The 14,466-nt window shown below is 37.5% G+C and overlaps 1 protein-coding gene across 7 annotated transcripts in view; it reads right to left on the bottom strand.

Moving 5' to 3' along the window:
* Nucleotides 1-14,466, bottom strand: part of DESI2 (desumoylating isopeptidase 2) — a 41,877-nt gene that overhangs the window by 26,685 nt on the left and 726 nt on the right. For 2 of the 7 annotated variants that reach the window (XM_067030738.1, XM_067030745.1), the window contains exon 2: nucleotides 14,290-14,322. The exons of 2 other annotated variants lie outside the window; for them this stretch is intronic. In XM_067030738.1, coding sequence (XP_066886839.1) covers nucleotides 14,290-14,322 — 33 coding nt within the window. Of the gene's footprint in view, nucleotides 1-6,264; nucleotides 6,321-7,690; nucleotides 7,746-8,008; nucleotides 8,066-14,289; nucleotides 14,323-14,466 lie in introns of those variants that run through there. 3 more of the 7 variants (XM_067030743.1, XM_059068210.2, XM_067030746.1) reach the window with 3 other exon arrangements.

Below are 14,466 nucleotides of genomic sequence, written 5' to 3'. Positions count from 1 at the left end.
TATAGTAGTGTGTACATGTCAATCCCAAACTCCCAATCTATCCCCATCCCACACTGATATTTGATAACTTTTAAAGATACCCAATATGTCTCAAAAAGTGTTTGATTCCCATTCAGATCCTGGAGCCAGAACACCTTGGTTCAAATTTCGACTTCATTATTTACTAGTTGTGTGATCTGGGTAAAGATATTTATCCTCTCTGTCCTTATTTATAAAATGGAGATAATAAATAGTATCTTCCACAGAGGACTATTATGAGGATTAATAAATTAGTATGTATAAAGTACCTAGAACAGTGCTTGACCTATAGTAAACATTAAGCATTAGTAGTAGCAAACACATATATTGATAATACGATCCTTCCCTACTCTGTTCTACACATTGGTAAAGGGTCGTATGCACGTGTAAATAAGCAGATTGGTTCTGGCTATCTGTTAATTCTCAGAATTTTCAAGAATCTTTGGGAGTTGATGTCAAATTACCAAGAGCAGTGACTCACTAAACTGAATAGCAAACAATGGCAAAGTTAATTTGACTCTAAGACTCCTATAAGCAATTATTTATATTCTTGAAAAGTACAGATCTGAGTAAAAGCTCTCTGTACACAAGGCAGTGGTTGTATAGGATTCTTATATATTCATGAAGGACATGAGCAGAGGGCTGGAGAACCAATCTCACTTTGGTGCTAGGACCTTATAGTCTTGTACTTCCTAAGTCCATGGAGGTGGCAAGTAAGTAAAGAGAAGAGGGCCAAGGAAGGACCACTAACACACGCTTTACCGCCTTTGATACCAGCCAGTATCACTGAAGCTTAGAAGGCTTATCAAAGCACTCCAAAGTATTAATATAAAAAGGTAAGAGGAAACCATTCACAGAAAAGCTATCATCTTGAAATATGTGGGAAGGCAATAAATACATAAATAACTATAGTTAACTTTTGAGCTCAATCTTGCTTCAATGCAAAAATTGGCCTAAATATTTCTATTTATTATTTTAAAGCATTGCTTACAGAAGTGAACTGACTGTACTATATTATAGTCACATATTAAAATGTTAAGTTCTTCTTCTGATAGAGAACTTTCATTAAACTTCATTTTAGTCAGTGATTTGCTTTATTCATTTAATAAAATGTTATGCTTCCTGTTTGAAAGCAACAACAATGATAAATGCTATCTCCCTAGTCTGGAACTTAAAACACTTAATATAACCACTTAGAGCCTGGGTCTGACGTCCTTAAAAGGCAGTATTAAATGATCTAAGTATAAAGTATGACTGTTTCCCCTATAAACTAGAACCAGTGTTCACTGGATTAAAAGTAAGCATTTTACTTAATTCCCAAAAAAAGGTGTTTAGGACAAGGCATTACAATTACTGAGTTAAAATTCCAAAATAAACTGACTAGTAGAGATTGTGGGATAATTATTATAGTGTCATCTCATATAAAACTGTCCTTGATGCTCACACTGTTAAACTACCTTATGAAGTCTTTCTGGTACCCCTGGATTTAGCCCAAGATAACCTTACAGCAAATGCTATTTAATATTGACAGTAAATCATATTTAATGCTATCTATGGTACCTTAGCATCAAGCTAGTCATAAAGCAGAGAGACAATAAAAACTCACTGAATGAACTGAGATTTTCTAGTATCTTTTTTAGATGAAATCATGAATATCCAGTGCTATGTCTGTTAATTTGCTTTATAAGAAATATATAGATTCTATTCCATTATAATTATTTCTAAGAAAATGTCCAATCTTTTCACTACCTGAAAATACTATCTAATAAGCACATGGCCGACTTTCTATGTCTTAGAAAAAAAATCTTTATGTATCAAAAACATTTTCATTAGTTATTTATAAATTGTTGATAACAGTAGGTATTAAGTCTCAATTTTTTAGAGTACATAATCTCTCCTCATTATGAAAGATTTGTCAGTAATTTTTTAGTTAATAGTGTTTCAAGTTTTATAAATGTTCTGTAAAAAAAAATGTTTTCTCTTTTTGAGACAGTGTAGCCAAACATAAACATATGCACAAAAGCTAGCCTAGCCAAACTTCCTTGTTTGCTGGGACAGTTCCAGTTTACGTTTGCTTCAATATACTATTGAGCCTGCACCCTCTTTTACTCTGTAGTCTCAGTTTTGATGATAAAATTTAAAGTTAGCCTAAGATTGGCCTTCTTAAGAACTGTACTGAGTCTTAAAAAGCACCTAAGCACTGTCTTGATCTCATGAGTGTGAATATGCCTAACTACATACTGACACGATAATCTAAAAACTAAGGAAAATATGGTGACATGTATTTTGTACAGAGCTAAAGGTTCCTCCTCTTTATTAACTATGCAAACTAATTTTCAAAAACAAATTATTATGTTTACCAAAGGATCTAATTTCTAAGACCCACCCACAACAAGCTAGACATAGGATGACTGTGAATTAAGTTATTTAAAGGAGAACAGATTTTTAAAAGTCAAATCAACAGTGAACCGAATGCCCCTTGAATATTTTTAAGACTAACCCTATTTTATATAAGCCACTGTTTGACTCTACCAGTGATGATAAATAAATGGGGCAGGGTACTGCCAATTCTTGGTCCTGAACCACATCTACACCAGAAAACCATGTTCTGGAAAATCTCTCATATCAGGCACTTAATTTAGTTGTGTGAAATAAAAATTTTGGTAAAACCCTGAAACTTCTTTTAAGAAGGCCTATTTGTACCTGACTATCCTCCTGGATTGCGTTCTAAAACTGCATGAGATCTGAGACAAAGTCTGTCTTAATTCTGTACCTTTCATGTTGCTTAGTGTATTGTATTATATTGTACTTAGATCACTCAAATACTTGATAAGCTGAAATGTAGCAAGGAATATGTAATGCTTTTCCCTTTGTCCTGTTCTTAAACGTGACCCATGGGAAAGCAACTCCATTCTTTCTCTCATTCAAGAAATATGTATTGAACACCTATTATGTGCTAAGAACTAGCAATACAGAAGTGAACATGATCAAGTTCCTGTTCCCATGGAGCTTGCCTTCTTGAGAGGTATCTTTTAAACTGCAGGTTTAAAACCCATTAAAGAATCCTAAAATCATTTCAGTGGGTTGCACCAGCATTATTTTAAATGAATGAAACATAATGCAATAGAACTTATCAGAGGACATCACACAGAGCAAGGTGTTTCCCGAACATCTGGTTTCAGTTACATGTGTGTATAATAAGTATTATGTAAAATGTATATTTTGGTTGGTCCAGGATAAAATTGAGAAACAGTTCTAGATGGTTCCCCTAAATTGCATCTCAACTTAAATCTCATTTAAAATTTTTACTTACCTACAAAGTTATAAATAAAGCAAGTTAGACAACTTTGATTCAATAAAATGTATGTGTCAGGGCCTCTGCTAGACGCTGGGGATACAAGGGTGATTAACTCACAGTCCTTGTCCATAAGGAACTCATTAAGAATGTAAACAGTCATTCAAAATTTGACAAGTGTTAAAACAAATATGTGTATATGTAATAAATTAATAACTCATTTTTTGGGTTACTCTAACACATGCTTTCACTTATTCTTTCATAATAACAGTCCACATAAAATATGTAAATCAATTTTGGGATATTCAAACAAGTAATTTGTGCCCAAGGCCACATGAGTGGCTAAACTGTAAACAGAGCCCAGGTTTCTTAGCCTTCACCTAGTCCTTTTTTAAGTCACGTGACTACTTCCTAACAGTCTCATGTGGCTTTGCTTTTCTTTACATGATCCTGAAGTATCCTGAAACTTCAGAATAAGAGGGAGATCAATACTATTAGTTCATTATTTTTCCTTATATGTAAAGTTATGGTGACCTATCATGTACCATTGCAAGTAAAAAGAAATAGCCATCACTTACTCTTTGCCTAAATGCCATATGACATGCCTATCTTATTACTAGTTTAGTAATGTAGAGATCTCCTATTCTGGGAACTATAACTAACCCTCAAATCTGAAGGAGTGGGAAAGTCTAGAAGATATGTTCCTTCTGGAAACTAGAATTTTGACTGTACTTCAACCAGACAACTCTTTTTATACTATTCAGTAGACTAGAATACACGCAACAGATTATACTGAGAACTGCTGGAGACAATTAACATGTTAACTTTATCTGGTGGTTCATTTAACTTAGTGTTGGACAGTGAGCTAGAAATTATAATTATACTATGGTATACAAACCAATCTCAAGCTAAGCTGTTTATTTTTAGTTTCCACAAATATTTAAAGACTTATATAAATTAGATCCATTAAGTTCATATGGCAGAAAGGCTGAAGACCAGCTGTCAACTCTAACACACAAAGGGGAAAAAAAAGTCTATACAATTAACCCCAATTTTATACATATAGTATGATGGAGATCTTAGAGATGGTGGCAAATGTACAACAGCACACATTTTAAAAAATCTAAATTTACTATTAATTTTTTAATACAATTCTTAAAAGGTTGCTTTCCATTTACAATTGTTATAAAATACTGGCTATATTCCCCATGCTGTACAATACGTCCTTGAGCCTATCTTACACCCAATAGTTTGTACCCTTTTGCGCACCCCTGCAAACTGGTAACCACTAGTTTGCTCTCTATTCTACAACAGCCTGCTTTTAATGCTTCAATCTGGGTAGCACTTTGTTCTGTGTACTAACACTCCTTTAGGTAAACTGGAGAAATTCCAAAACTCGAGTTATTAAGTGTTGCAACAGCTGAAAGTATACAAATGGAAGCTCATTTAGCTTCTACAATCCTGCATATAACAACACTAGCAATAACAATAGCTAACACTTTCTAGTGCTTATCATGTGCCAGGTATCATTCTATGCATTTTACATAAATTGACTCATGATCCTTAAAAAAACCCTGAGCTAGGTACAGTAATATTCCCATTTTATTTTATTTTTAAATTTTTTGGCCGTGCTGCCTGGCATGTGGGATCTTAGCTCCCTGACCAGGGATCAAACCAGCACCCCCTGCATTGGAAGCGTGGAGTCTTAACCACTGGACTGCCAGGGAAGTCCTATTCCCATTTTAGAAAGAAATAGAAGCATAGAGAAGTTAAGTAATTTTCCTAAAGTCACACAGCTAAAAAGCAGGAGGTAGACTACAAATCCATGCAGCCCGATGCCAGGCTAAACCACAAAGAACTGCATTTCACTACTTCCAATAACAGATTCCACACAGTAAGCGTGACCAAGGAGAAGGCAGGTCTGTCTCAAGCCCTGACTCCTTCTCACATCGGTACTCTTGTTCTGAACCAGTGTGGATGCTTTGGGACTCTCACTTGCCACCTGACTGGCTAGGGAGACCCGTCAAGACACCAGAGCAAAGCGGGTCCCCGGAGGTAAGCAGCCAGGCATAGGGTTGAAACCCAAAGCCATTGCAGGTGTCCAGCAGCATGCTTCTCCATCTTGCAAGTAGCAACAATGAACAAGAGGACACAGTGGAGGAAGAAACTGCTTCAGGATGACAAGTCCTAGGGGAACTTCAGGTAAGTCCAACAAACCTTTTTAAAGTGATTACTATGTTCCAAGCTCTGGGAATAAAAAGAAGAGTAACACACTGTCTCTGCCCTCAAGCTCACTGCAGAGTGAAGACCTTATAAAGAGAGATAATAAGGACTGGAAAATATTACAGCATATTCATATGCTGACTGGAATGACAGTAGAGGGGGAAATATTGAGAGAGAACAGAAGAAAAGCAAAGTCCTTGCATAGGAGAGCATGGGCTTCAGCACACAGTGGAAGGTTTGACCTCAGGCAGGGACACTGGCAATTCATTCGCTTTCCATGTAATAGGAGGGAGGCGAACAGTGGTGGTGGAAGGATGAGAAAATTCTCTTCAATCGCTTTTTTTTTTTTTTTTTTTTAATTTAAGTGAAATAAGCAGTGAAGCCATCAGCTGACAGTAAGGAATGTGGGGAGAGAGTATGAAATACTGTAGTTGTCTTGGAAAGTGGGAAAGTCAGTTGACCATAGAAATAAGGAAGCATTGCCAGATGGCACTTAGGGTCCTCTTGGGGTTTGTGGTCATGATTTTAAAGTGAGATTAGTCTGTATCGTTGTATATTTTTCTCTAGCTGCATTTGTCTGCTGAGGTGTAGAGGATCTGAAGAGTTCAATTTAACTACATTTGCCAGACAAATATGACAGAAGAAATGATTAAAATGGTAGACTACAAAATCTAACTTAGATGGCAGGGGGAGAGCAAGGGAGTGATTATTTTAAGGAATTGACTCACGTGATAGTGGGGGATGGCAAGTGTGAAATTTGCAGGGCAGGAGAGCAGGCAGGAAAGGCAGAGAGGAGGTGATGTTACAGCTCGTCTGGCGGCAGAATTCCTTCTTCCTTAAGGGACTGCAGTCTTTTCTCTTAAGATCTTCAACTGATTGGATGAGGCCCACCCACATTATGGAGGATAATCTGCTTTACTCTGTCTCCCGATTTAAATATTAATCACATCTAAAAAATATCTTCATAGCAACATCTAGACTGCTGTTTGACTGAAAACTGGGTACTCTGCCCTAACCATGTTGACACATAAAATTAACCATCAGAGGACCATTTACAGAAAAGGCTTAGGATGTAGGGGATTTAAAAAATCACTACCCATTCATGAGTTCTAAAGAGCACAGTGAAAGTTACTTTAGGAATGGGTGTAAGACTAGGACAAATAAAAAGAGAAACACAGCACTTTCCAAGGATGAGGGCTGCTATATGGTGGTTAAGGGCACGGATTTTAGTGTCAGAGCTCTTGGTTCACAACTGCTCTATCACTTATGGCATGATTCTGAGCACATTCTTCAACTAAGCCCCAGTTTCATCATTTTTAAAAAGGATATGAGGGAATGGCTTATTGCAATGGCTGGCATACAGAAAACATTCAAAAATGTTAGCTCTAATTTTTTTTTAAGGTTTATTTATTTTCAATTTATTTATTTTTGGCTGCTTTGGGTCTTAGTTGCGGCATGCGGAATCTTCGTTGAGACATGCAGGATCTCTTGCTATGGCACGCAAGGCTCTTTGTTGTGGTGCACGGGCTTCTCTCTAGTTGTGGCATACATGTTTCTCTCTCGAGCTGTGGCGCGCAGGCCGCAGGGCACATAGGCTCTGTAGTTGTGGCGCCCGGGTTCCAGAGCGCGTTGGCTGTGTAGTTTGCGGCGCGCAGGCTCTAGTTGAGGCGCGCAGGCTCTAGTTGAGGTGCGCAAGCTCAGGCTTAGTTGTTCCGTGACATGTGGGATCTTAGTTCCCTGACCAGGAATCAAACCCCTGTGCCCTGCATTGTAAGGCGGGATCTTTACCACTGGACCACCAGGGAAGTCCCGTTAGCTCTTATTATTATGGGAAAAGACTCAATATTGTAAATCTATCAATTCTCCCCCAAAATTATTCATAAATTTAATGTCATTACACTTAAATTTTCAATGACATTTTTTACAAATTGATTTTAAATTTTATTTGAAAAATAAATGTGTGGGAAACATAAAGAGAATTCTGAAAGAGAATATGAGAAACTTATCACCAGTTATCAAAACACAGTAGAATACTGCAATTAAACATCTGTAATGGTGTAGGAAGTGGTAACTAAATAAATGAATAGTACAGAAAGTCAAGAAATAGACTTATATATCCATGATAATTTAAGACAGGATAAATGTGGCACGTACCTCCAATTAACATGGGGAACCATGGATCATTCAATAATTAGTACTGGTTTTCCACCTGGGAACAAACATGTAGATTATTTCTATAATTTTAGGCTAGGGGAAACCTTTCTAGGGATGACATGAGACTGAAATGTCATAAAACAAAAAAATCTTGTGGGCTACTAGGTATACAGCTAAAAGAACTGAAAGCAGAGACTTGAACAGATTTATTTGTAGACCCATGTTCACAGCAGCATTATCTACAATAGCCAAAAGGTGAAAGCAAACAAGTGTCCATCAACAGATAAATGGATAAACAAAATGTGGAATATTATTCACCTTTAAGAAGGAAGGAAATTCTGACACATGCTACAACAGGGATGAAACTTGAGGACACTATGCAAAGAAAAATAGGTCAGTTACAAAAAGACAAATAATGTATTATGATTCCACTTATATGAGGCAGATATCTAATCAAATTCATAGAGAAAGAAAGTAGAATGGGAATAACCAGGGACTGAGGGGAAGGGGAAGTGGGAAATTGTTGTTTCATGGGTATAGTTTCACTTTTGCAAGATGAAAAAGTTCTGGAGATTGGTTGCACAACAATGTGTTATACACTGAACTACACAGCTAAAAATGGTTAAGACAGTAAATTTTATGTGTATTTTAACAACACCAAAAAAAGACCAAAAGTATGGAATTTTTTCAGAGCCTTACAAAGTACTTCTAAAAAAGAAAATGAGTAATAGCCATGAAAACTTTGGAATGATAATAAAGGGAAACTGGCCCAGCCATATACTAAATATATTGTGAAATTATAATAATTAAAATAGTATAGTAATGAGACTAGAATCAATCCTGTATGGGCAAGAATTTAGTATATGATATGGATGACATCATAATTTAGTGAGGAGAGACTTTTATTTCAAATAATATGGGGTTAATTAGTTAAATTTTTTTTTTTTTTTTTTTTTTTTTTTTTGCGGTATGCGGGCCTCTCACTGTTGTGGCCTCTCCCGTTGCGGAGCACAGGCTCCGGACGCACAGGCTCAGCGGCCATGGCTCACGGGCTTAGTTGCTCCGCGGCATGTGGGATCTTCCCGGACCAGGGCACGAACCCGTGTCTCCTGCATCGGCAGGCGGATTCTCAACCACTGCGCCACCAGGGAAGCCCATTAATTAGTTAATTTTTGAGTTATTGTTTTGGGGGTAGGGGACTATCACAGTCATACACCAAAATACATTCCAAATAAATCAAAACAAAATTATTTACATGTATCTCGTTTCCATTTATTATTGTTCTGCCTTTCTCATAGTTTAAGATTATTTTGGCAGTCTTCTCTTTATATTCTAGTAACCAACTGGGTGATACTTGAACAATAATGGTGCTTTGGAATTTAAATATTCTTATAGAAAATCTGACAGTCAATAAATGGAAAGTGTAATCTGTCTTAAGTCTTAAATCTTTAACAAAAGATTTCACCTAAAATAGGAGGCTCTCATTTAAAGTATTTAATTTATAAGTTTCACTAAATTCTATACTGGTAACTTTATCCATCATCACGTGACCTCGGGATTGAAATACACTATATCACTGCAGTTTGTAGGGTCTGTAGTCATCAACATGCTTGGACCCTTAACATCAGAGTATTTGCCGATCATAAAAGATTCCCATACCTTACTTTCTGAATACAGGTGACCCTTGAACAACACGGGACCACTTAACACGTGGATTTTTTCAATGAATATACAGTCAGCCCTCTGTATCCACAGGTCCTGCACCTGCGCACATGGAGGGTCAACCACAGGATTTGAGCATCTGCAGATTTTGGCATCCAGGGTGGATCCTGGAACCAATTCCCTCATGGATACTGAGGGATGACTGTACATCAAATTTTCCATTTTAAATCACTAGGTTAACATTTATTCCATGCCAAGTCAAGGGACTGCTAAAAGGGAACACTGAACATTTTTGGGTTTACAAAATACCTTTCACAGATGCTGTGGTAGGCAGAATGATTCCTTAAGATGTCCAGATCCCGCTCTCCAGAACCTGTGAATATGCTATATTACATGACAAAGGGACTTTGCACATGTAAGCTTACAGACTTTAAGATAGATACTACCCTGGAATATCCTCGTGGGTCTCATCTAATTACAAGAGCCCTTAAAAGCAGAGAACTTTTGCTGGATGGAGGTAGGAGACATGTGGGAGAAGGGGAGGCCAGAGATACGTGAAGTGTGAGAAGGAATCAATGCATTATTGCCGGTTTGAGGATGAAGGAGGCAAGAGGTTTTAAGCATCTGAGAGAGGCTCGGCTGACAAAACAACAAGGAATGGGACCTCAGCCCTACAACTGCAAGCAACTGAATTCTGGGAACAATCTAACGGCTTAGTAGCAGATGTGTCCCCATAGCCTAGGCCAGCTGACACCTTGCTTTCAAGCCTTATGAGATCTGGAGCAAAGGAACCAGCCTAGTTCACCTGAATGTGTGACCTACAGAAGTGTCAGAGAATAAATCTGCATTATTTTAAACCACTAAGTTTTGGGCAATTTGTTATTGCAGGAATATAAAACAAATATATAGAGGGACTGGATTCTTTTATACACTAAACCAAAAAAAAAAAAAAAAAAGAAAGAAAAGAAAAAAGGAGATACTGTCAGAGATAACATAGGAGGGCAGATTTATGACTGCCCCCCCCCCTTTTTTTAGCTAGACTCACGGGTCACTGTTTCTATGTCAAGTGGTAGGAAAGTCACTGGCCCAAGAAGCATACTTGGTACAAGAAAGTTAAGACTAGTTCCTATTAACTAGTTAAATCTTATTAAAATTCAGGAACTGACAATGTTTTTGAAGGGATTATCTTCCAAGGAGTGACTAAAATCCAAGTTCAAAGAATAAACAGATTAAGAACATTTCTCCAGTCTAGTTACACAGTGTTAGAAAAACAAAACAAAACAAAAAAACAATGCCAAAGAAGAATAATTGATGTTATTTTGCTATCTTATTTCCCTTCTTGGTCCAATAAAGCTAAAATCCTGCAATAAACTAAGTAAAAGTACAAGGGATAAAACCCAGAAATAGGTATTTGACACAGGGAGAAGAGGGACCAGATGACCTTTTCATGCCATTTAAGTACTAGCACCATTCCTAACAAAACTGCCTAGTTAAAATCCCATTCATTTGGTAAATATTTATTTACTTACAGAACACATTCTAGTGACAGGCCCTGTTCTAAACAATGGTGATAGTACGATGCTATCAAGGAACTTACAGTTTAGTGGGATGCACAGAATGATAATACATGCAGTGATTGAGACATGTAGAAAGTACCACTAGGGCACAGAAGTTAAGTCAAGTCTGATGAATAAAGGCTAAGCTACAGCTAGAAGGAGCAGGGGGTTATACCTGATCAACGCTGGAACAGGACATTCCCGACAGAAGGATCAGCATGTGTAAAAGAACCTGGGTACAGTATAGCTTATTTGGATAACTTAAAATGTCATTGTGTGAGCATAAAGAGTGTATGTTGGGGGGAGGGGAGATCGTGGGGGATTGGTAGGAAATGGGCCTTTAACAAGAAATGTGAGGGGCTGGGGGGGTTCGGTAGAGTAACGGGGAAGGGTCTGAGGTCAGGAAAGGAAAAAAGGGAAAAAAGTTTGTTCCTGGACATGTTGATTTAATGATATTATGGAATCACTTAGGTGAAAAGTATATTTAAATGAGTCTGAAACTCTTTCAAAAAGTCTGAATTAGATCTACAGATGTACGGGAAGTCAGACCATGTCACACCTGCATGGCCTCACACTCTCTAGAAGTGTAATGCAGACAGCAGGATCAAAAGAATGGAGTCCAGACAAAAACTTCCTCATTTGAAGAGTCCTAGAAAGTGTTTCTTTTCTATTAAGACTCTGAAGATGTACAGGTACTAGTTAACAATAGGAAGAAAACTCTTTATGGAATGAATCTACAAACATATTACTGCATATTCTTACTTTATAAAAATTCCTTAGTAGCACAAAATCTGGATCTATGACACATGAAGACTTTTTGCTAAAGTGACTATATCAGAGACTGGCCCAGCAAGTGAAACTAATCTGAATTACCTGCTTTACTATGTATGCCAGTAAGTTAGCAATATGTGAATAACCTCATTCCCAAGACTTGGAAAATAACTCCAGGACATGTTTTATTGGTGGTAGATTACCCCAAAGTACAGAGAGGAACATAATCACTGAGAAGGCAGCAAGCAATAATTAAGCAGCACTATGAAAGATTAAGTAACCTTCTGAGGATTATACTATTTCTTCATGAGAAGAAAGTTAATTCAGATGACCCCTGATACAATTATTTTCATGTATGTGGCAGAGTTATGGGAGAAAAGAAATGATGAGCAGCTCCCAATCTACTGAACAGGAAAAATACAGTCACCTACTGCAGGCAACAGACTCACAGAGAAAGAGGTACAAGGATACACCACAAGAGGTCCCTATAAACAGTGATTATAAGTGCAAATCAAAGGCTGATTTTCACGTTTACTAAGTCTGGACTAGATAGATAGCTGATGTACTAGGCCTGTACAGAGAGACCACAGCAATCCTCATCAAAGTCATTTATGATGAAGAGGTGGTACTACCAAAGATAAAAGGAATTTGCCCTTGACATCAAGCAAAACTGTTTCAAAAACCAAAACTGACTTGAGCAAAATGAGAGTATAACAGATACAAATTTGCACCTCAACCAACTGGGCTTAATTCTAAAATGTAACTCTGATCACATTGCTCCTCCCCACAAAAACTTTAAATGGTTCCCCCTGGCTCACAGCCCAGCCCCTCAGCCCCAAACTAATAAAAACTCTACTCAAACTGAAAGTTTTGTCTCCTTTCATGCATCCTACACTCTAGCTAGACTGGATTTCCCAAATCCAACCTATGCTTTCCTACTCCTGCCACCCTGTTCATGCTGAATGTTCCCTGCCTGCGGAAATCCTACCAATCCTTCAGGTTTTGCCCCCTTTATCTTTCAGCATTCCCCGATCCTACAAGCACACTCAGTCTTCTCCTTTACATCTTGTTCTGCTCTTATCAAAAGCATGGTATTCTGTTTTGAATTGTTACTACTGTTGTAACTCCCCTATGACTTTCTAAATTCCTTAAAGAAAAAAGGATAATTCATTAATTTTTGTGACTTCTACAGGGTCCTAACTAAATAACTGTCGGTTGCTGAGTTAGTGACACAAAACACTCACAGACCGAAAGCCCTTAAAAGAACATATAAAAGCAAGTTTATCAGAAGTCTAATAATTCAGCTAGTTACCATTCTGATAAACATTCACATGCTCCTTCTCCTCCTGTTGACACAGGAATTATTCAGTAGAGAAAATAATGAAACAGACTGTGGTCTAGAAATTCTAGATCCTATTCATAGTTACCTGGGAAGGTTTAACCTACCCTATTCTCTGTTTCCTTTGTAACTACCTACTTTACAAAAGTGATGTGAAGAATAAGATCTTTGTTATCCAGTTAATATTTTTAAAATCTTTCACAACACTCCTCCCTTTAAAATATACTGGTTTTAATATCATCTCTAGCTTTTGCTACGTTTACCACATGGCAATGATTTTTGTGATTTCACAGAATACCTAAAGTGTAAAAAAGGCCATTATAAGCCAAAGATGTATTTTCAGTTTTATTAAAAAGCAAAACACTCTCTTCCTCTACTTTCACAGACTTCTTTTAGGCTATGAAACCGTGGTCCTCTGGCCATTGCATAATCCTGATTTCTAAAGGGGTTTAATAATCTAGAAGAAAAGGGATATTGTGCTCTCAAGAGCAGAATATATCCTGAGGGACAGACGGTTTGTAACAATCTTCACGAATAAACAAGAAGCCAAATACAGATAACTGGGGGCGGGGTGGGGAGGCGGGTAAACAGAAACAATAAAAAAACAATAAAAATTCTTGGAAAATAAAGTCATCCACAGCTATCCACAAAAAGTTTTACTCTAGAGAATTATTTACTCTAGAGAATTACAGTCTTCTCTGTAACTTTTTCTATCATGTGGCACTTTTCTCAGTATGTTAACCCATCTCCTTTCACCTCCCAAGTTTATATGTGAACTCAACAGAGATCTGCTCTCAAATCTCAAGCAGTCCTTATGGCCTTCTCACATAATTCCCAGATTGTGGCATGGGAATCCCTTTCTACCCAAGATGTTACACTGTAAATTTAAAAACTTAAAAACAATACAAGGTAGTAAAAATTTTAGATCTGTGAATGAGAACCGAGACTCCTGACCTCCAGTATTTTTGCTCTTCTGAATCTTTAAGACAACAAAAATAATGTTGGGGACTTTTTCATTCGTCAATCCACTTAACAAGAAATTTTAAACATCGCAGGTAGAGGGGACCCCTTATAAAACAAGCACTAATCAACCGAAAGCAAACAAACCCAAGCACGCATCTAACTGCAACAATAACTGTGTACTGGGTATTTCAATGGCAATGATATGGCAAACCAATCCTTGGACTCAATTCTGTGTGCTCACAGTACTCCAAAGTTATATGACAACAAACAAGTTCTTCCCGTCCCTCTCCAGTGGTCACGTCACATACCTGTTGCATCACCTGGAAAGTGGTCTCCAGAATCTAGGAGAGAAGCACCACCATGATCCCTAAATAATTCAGCTGGGCTATTTTCTGGATAAATTTTAGCCTCATTCATTTTAATGAGGTTGCCTTGGAGGCAAGGGTGTCTTGGCTCCTGTCCACCTTTAAAGAGACTCTAACACA

Source organism: Kogia breviceps, chromosome 1, assembly GCF_026419965.1.
Source record: "Kogia breviceps isolate mKogBre1 chromosome 1, mKogBre1 haplotype 1, whole genome shotgun sequence".
Taxonomy (NCBI): domain Eukaryota; kingdom Metazoa; phylum Chordata; class Mammalia; order Artiodactyla; family Physeteridae; genus Kogia; species Kogia breviceps.
Note: the sequence above shows the minus strand (reverse complement) of the source record. Positions and strands in the feature narration are given on the sequence as shown.